This window comes from Osmerus eperlanus, chromosome 19 (assembly GCF_963692335.1).
Source record: "Osmerus eperlanus chromosome 19, fOsmEpe2.1, whole genome shotgun sequence".
Taxonomy (NCBI): domain Eukaryota; kingdom Metazoa; phylum Chordata; class Actinopteri; order Osmeriformes; family Osmeridae; genus Osmerus; species Osmerus eperlanus.
Genome location: NC_085036.1, coordinates 7912253 through 7918430, shown reverse-complemented (window position 1 = coordinate 7918430; position 6178 = coordinate 7912253). Strand labels below are relative to the sequence as shown.

The following is a 6178-nucleotide window of genomic DNA, read 5'->3' as shown; positions in this document are numbered from 1 at the left end:
TTAAATTCACAGAAAGAAGACAACAATCAATACAGTGTTATTTAATAATCATTTAGCAGTAAATATGGATATTCACACAGACTACAATAGTAAGTCATATAAGACAGTCAGACATGGTCCCTTTGTCCATTTGAGGATTATCCTATACACCATATCCCAATCCTAATCTTAGTACTTTAGTCCAGGGGCTCACACAATAGACAAACAAAGTGTACTCTTAATCTGATGTCGGATTTGTAAAAACACATTTAGTTTTAAATGGATTTGTTGAAATAGTGGCATGACAAAGAGTAGAATAACACAGTACACTGGTGAAAATGTGTCATTGAGTTTCAGTCAGTAAAATGTAATATACTAGTAGCAATAAAGTGCTTGGTGAGGTTTAGTGTATTTTTTATACATATATATATGTGTGTAAAGATTAAGTACAATGAAGGTATATAGCATTTCTTGGAAAAAGAAAACACAAGAAAAAAGGATAAGAAGAAGGATAAAAACAATGTATGTCACATTAAAAATCAACCTCCAATATTCCCTATCCGGAATGTAGACAACAAGAATATTCAATCATGTCACATCATGTCCATAAACGTTGGGCGTTTCAGCTACCGTGGTCTCTCCTGCTCCCATCTGCATCTCAGAGTCATTTGAACATGTCTGAGGCTCTGGGTCTGACGGAGCTCTCCTCTCTCTCCTCCCGGGGGTCATCTCTCAGCGAATACAACCCTGCCCTCTGCTTCTTCTTCTTGGTCCCTGGCACGTGGGGCTGGAAGAGGCGGCTGATGGTCTGCAGGCCCTTGGAGAGGTCCGGGAAGAGGTCCAACTCCTCCTTCTCCTTCTCCTGGGCGACCGTCTCCTGCTGGGGCTGCAGATTTGACTGTGTAAGAATCCTCCTCACTCCGTCCGTTATCCCTCCGTGGAGGTAGTGGTGCGCCTTCTTCCCACTGTTGTCCCGTTTGTTCACGTCCGCCCCGTAGACATTCACCAGCATGGCCATGATGAACTCCTGGTCGTGCAAGGCGGCGATGTGCAGGGGGGTGTATCCCCCGTGACTCTTTGCGTTGACGTCGACTTGGACGCCTTTTTCCTTGGATTTCTCCATGATGTTTGTCACCATGTCACTTTTGCCGCACTTGGCCGCCCAGTGGAGGGCCGTGAAACCAGACAGGAAGTCTCTTTTGTCCGCCAGCTGTGTGTCTCTCATGAGGAGCCCGTACACCTGGCTCCAGTGGCCCGAGGCGGACCCGACTAGCCACTGGTGCTCTGCCTGCTCCAGAGGCATGGTGGAGGAGAACTTGGGCTCCTCTATGGGCTTGGAGCTCTTTGTTGCCCTCCTAAGCTGAGGAGATCCATGACTCACGCTGTCCGTGGACGGCCTTCGTTTGTACCTGTAGGGGCTGTAGGTGTCCTGTTCAGGGTCGGCTCTCAATGGAGGGTCGTCGTCCGTTTTCAGTTTTCGGATCTCAATCCGCGTTGCACTGGGAGGCATCCTCAAAGGCAGTGCGTAAGGCTTGTTGTGCATGACAGTGGTCTTCTGACCAAAGACAGGCTGAACTACCTTTACACCTGCTGTCTGGTTCGGACTAAAATTGAAAGATCTTTTAGGTTTGAAATCAACACTTTGGACTCTCTCCAATGCCAACTCAATGGTAAAACGCTCCTCTGGTGATGGATGAGTTTCACTGTCATTTGAGGCACACTGGCTGAGACTTGAGATAGCAGCCTGTTGTGCAACTCGATCAGGAGCACAAAAGATCGTACCTCTTACGTCTTGAGAATGCTGTGTGCTATTCTCGCTCTCCTGAACAGGTGAGAGTATATCTTGGACGTCTTCATCAGCGTTGTTTATAGTATAATCCGCCTGTATCAGATGCTGATACTTTTTCCTAATGACAACATACTTGACCTCTTCAATTTCTTTCACTACCGCAACGTTGTTCACGAACCTTTTGAAAAGATCCCTGTACTGTTTCTTCTCTGCCTGGTCCGCGCAGTTCAAGGAATCTTTGAATTTACTCACTAACTCAGAATTTTTCAATTTTCCCCCTTCCTCTACAATTACTTTCAAAATAGCATCTTGAGTCACTTCCATTCTTAGCGCAGTAGATAAAAAGAATGTCTTTAAGAAAGCTGTCTTTTAAAGACCTGTAGCCTACCTGCTGACGTACCTTTGCTTGCGGTTTCCGGGAAAAAAAAATCATTGCACACGTGGAACACATTTGAATAATGTATTCAAAGATGGGATGTAGGAGGTGTCTTGTCCACTGTAAATACTTAGCAAATGAAAAGAAATGACCACAAAATAAATAAGCAGGTTTGCTAATGCACACATATGAATATGTAATGATAAACAATGCAAAACTCATTAAACATTATCTCGTATGTGTACACAGGCAAATTCACATCATCCTCTTAAAATATTAAAATAATAGACAGGAACATTAAAGTTACTGTTTATATTTTATTTAAAGCAGAGCATACAAGCAATCTTTCATAAATGTGTATTTATTGAGTTGTTAATAGTCTATTATCAATGTCAATCTGTACACTTTGCAACATTGGTTTCAAAGTAGCCTGATTGTCGCCGAACCTCGCAACTACAAATCCCATGAGCGCCTAGCGAGGCCATTGAGGCAAGAGGTTAGAATTAATCGAAAGCAACTTAAAATCTTTATTGGTGTGACAGATGCATTGTTGCACATTTTGGTAGTCGACTGCAATGACAATTTTAACTTTCGATCGTCCTATATTCCCGTCGGAATTTCTTGTTTGGACTTGTGTAGCATAACATTCCTAAACCAAATGGGAGTTTCCAGGAAGTAGCCATATTGGAGGAAAACCCTTTTCACTGTGTCAGCTACGGAGAGAGTGATACTAGGGCAGTGGCAGCTCCCTTTCGCGTAGCTCTACATTAATATACCAAACATTCCTCACTATGGCTGCTACGGACGTCGACATATTTTCTGTAAGTATACAGCCTTACTGATTAATGAGACATGCAGCTTAATTTAAAGAAGACCACACAATTATTCGTAAACGTGGACGGTCTTTGGACCAGGTTCAGCCGTTACCGATGGACACAGGCAGATGATAGAAGTGGTTTCTCTCAATGGGGGATCACGCTGGTCCTGATGGGGTTCCTCCCAGGACAAGGCGTATTTGGTGCCTCGGAATGGGCTAAATGCATCCAATTCATGATAGATATGGTTTGCTTTGCATTTGTACAACTCAAGCGGTCCTACGTTGCTTCCTTATGCACAGTGTTTGCAGGTTGGTGCTACAATATGGTATCGGTATAAGGTTATGGTTTCCGATTAATAGGACTTTGCATGTCAGAATTTACCTTTTTAACAACAATGTTGCTGTGTCGTCCTGTAATCGAAAGGACACTTCACATTGCTTCTTTTGAAAAGACAAGGTGGTATTGTAACTTACTGTAGCGTATTGGAACCTTCTCCAAAGCGGTCTCTAGGCTAATTACGAATTGCTCCCCTGATGCAATTAATTAACATAGCCTAATACTAACTCACACCGTAAGTAAGATGACCTCACACAGTAATATCATGTGGAGGCATGATGAAACCACAATGAAATGTGACAGTATTTAAAGTCTCCAAAGCCTAGACCACACAATGTGTGTGTTTATAAAGGGTGTAGGAACAAGAACTCTTGAGGGTGATTAACTTTTAGCTGGCCCAGAAGGGGATCTTCTGGGTAGTTGAACCGGACAGATAAGCGCTTCGTTGCTTGACTAAGTAGATTAACACTAGAGCCACTCCTTCCACACATTGTCACAACACCTTCTGCTGGACAGGAAGTCAGTAGGAAGGTGCCCAAATATTTCCAATTCCATTGTCTTTGTTAATCTCACACCCTTAACTTGGTGAGGGTGGAATTAGAATGAATGGAAGTCTTCAGTCTTTCTGACTTTAATCTGCTAGCTATAACAGTCTACCCATGTAGAGTATAGTAGACTTAAATGCAAAGTGGTAGTCTACATGCCGTACGGGCATGTTAATTACATCTGGTTATTAATAGGATGTGAGATTGGTCTGATTCAATCACCAATGATGGTGGTGGTGGGGGCGGGGGTAAGTTTGAAAGTCAAGGGGGGGGGGGGGGGGCACAGAGTGGTGCTATGTGGGATGATCAATGCAGTATTGATTTTATTCTACTATGGAGCTATCTATTTTTGCTGTGGTTATATAATGAACCGCCCATGGCAGCTTTACCATGCTGGATGCCCACTGACCCCTAACACTGGCAGCATCTTTGGGCTAGCATGCATAGCGTGAAATTAACATCTCACACAAACACATACAGCCTGGAGAATGTTAGAGATGCTTGGGAGCTTCTTTACCACAATTATGTTCTGATGGAACAAACGTTTAAGTTAGTCACAGGACAGATTTCCCTGGTATTACTGTTGTAAAGTCACAGAGTTTTGAACCGTTTTGAATCCTCAGAACGGTCATCTTGAAATCGACCTTGAAATAGTTCTCGTAGAGCGTTGGCTCTCTATTCGTGACCGTAGGTCATCGCTTTCCTTTCGAAGTTGATTTGACGTACGACAGGAAACACAAATTGTATGTTTAGTTTAAGTGTCATCAGTGCATCCTATTCAATATACACAAGCTGCAGCCTGGCAAAGGAGCTGTTCCATGAAATTCTGGAACAACATACTGATTAGCTGACTACATGCCCCCCACCCCCACCCCATCTGTGTGCCTTACATCCATATGTTATGCAACGAAACAATGTTAACACCTGATTGTGTGTATTGCAGTTAACCAAGCTACCAAAAGAATTCCATCAGGACAATGTATTGATTTAGGTACCTAGGGCTGTGCAACTTTCACTTTTCAGCCTGAATGGTGTATTTGTTTTTCAGGCTCCTAAAGATAGGTATGCTGTGCCTCTGTCTCGTAAAATGGCCCCCATCTCCTTTCCCCTCCGTCTTGTTTTTATCTTTCCTGTTGGGCCGTCAATGGTAACCAGACAGAGGACGTGGGGTTAGATAATGGCGTGTGCGCGTGTGAGAAAGTAACTGATGTGTGGAGGTGAACGAAGATGGCTGAACCCAGAAACGGAAAACAAGTTTTTCCTCTCTCTCTCTCTCTCTCTCTCTCTCTCTCTCTCTCTCTCTCTCTCTCTCTCTCTCTCTCTCTCTCTCTCTCTCTCTCTCTCTCTCTCTCTCTCTCTCTCTCTCTCTCTCTCTCTCTCCCCCTCCCCCCTCCCCCTCTGTCCCTCTCACGTGCCCTCTGTCTCTTTCTCTCCCTCTCTGTCTATCTCTCTGTGGGGATGCCTGGTGTCATGCAAAGACCAAATCTGAACCATCTGCATTTTTGTCCTCCTTCCCCAGTCTGGGCTCCGAATCATCGGTGTGTCACTGTCAGGGCGTTGCTAGGACGTCGTAGGCTGTCTGCTATCCTTCTTATCAGTTCACTGAACTAGACAGAGTATTCATATGGGGAAGGGAATGAATGTTTCAGACCACTGTTGTCTATGCAGGTCTGACACGTGCATATGTCTGCCAGCCTGTGACATTGTTTTTCAGATATGAGTCCTGGCTGAATCTGATAAGTTTAAAAGTTTGATATGTTTGTTGTGGTTTGTATTAGATGCCACCTCTCATCCGTTTTCCTTTATAGTCCTGGGATGAGTGCTGACCTGGGGATGAGGCTGTTTGCCGGAATGAGGCTGTTGTGGGGATGAGGGCCGCTCTGGGATGTCGTGGAACTGGTGTAGTCCCTCCTGGCTGGCTTTGTCCCTAACTGACTAACCATAGACAGGGTGGATATCTGTCAGCCTGCACACACACACACACACACACACAGTTGGAGGCGTGGGCAGTTTGTGTCCACGTCTGCAGTCCTGCCTGATCCTGGAGATAACACGCCGAGGCTGGTTCTGTCCGCAGCCCCTGTGTGCCTCTCCGTTCCACATGCCGTCCGCTCCGCACTGCGATCGGCCTGGCTGCCCACACCGTTCAGCTGGGCTCCTCGCTGCTCGCCTCTCAGCCCGCGTCCCGTGACATCACCCCTTAACTATGCAGCCCCGAGTGGGAAAAGGCCAAGCCAGACGTGCTAAGTCTGCCCAATTCATCCCAAGGTGCTCCCTGCTCACGCACACTCAGTGCCACAGAGCAGAGACGGGCGAGATAAGAGTTTAGAGTTCA

General features: G+C 45.3%; 2 protein-coding genes across 2 annotated transcripts in view; one reads left to right on the top strand and one right to left on the bottom strand.

The window, feature by feature from the left end:
* Window positions 1-25: 25 nt before the first annotated feature.
* LOC134039944 (ankyrin repeat domain-containing protein SOWAHA-like) lies at window positions 26-2180 on the bottom strand. Its single transcript, XM_062486153.1, has one exon. The coding sequence runs from the start codon at window positions 2090-2092 to the stop codon at window positions 644-646; it is 1449 nt and encodes a 482-aa protein (XP_062342137.1). The 5' UTR covers window positions 2093-2180; the 3' UTR covers window positions 26-643.
* Window positions 2181-4070: 1890 nt separating this feature from the next.
* septin8a (septin 8a) overlaps window positions 4071-6178 on the top strand; it is a 7536-nt gene continuing 5428 nt past the window's right edge. The window contains exon 1 of the mRNA XM_062486261.1: window positions 4071-4091. Within this exon, the coding sequence (XP_062342245.1) occupies window positions 4071-4091 (21 nt within the window). The remainder of the gene's footprint in view (window positions 4092-6178) is intronic.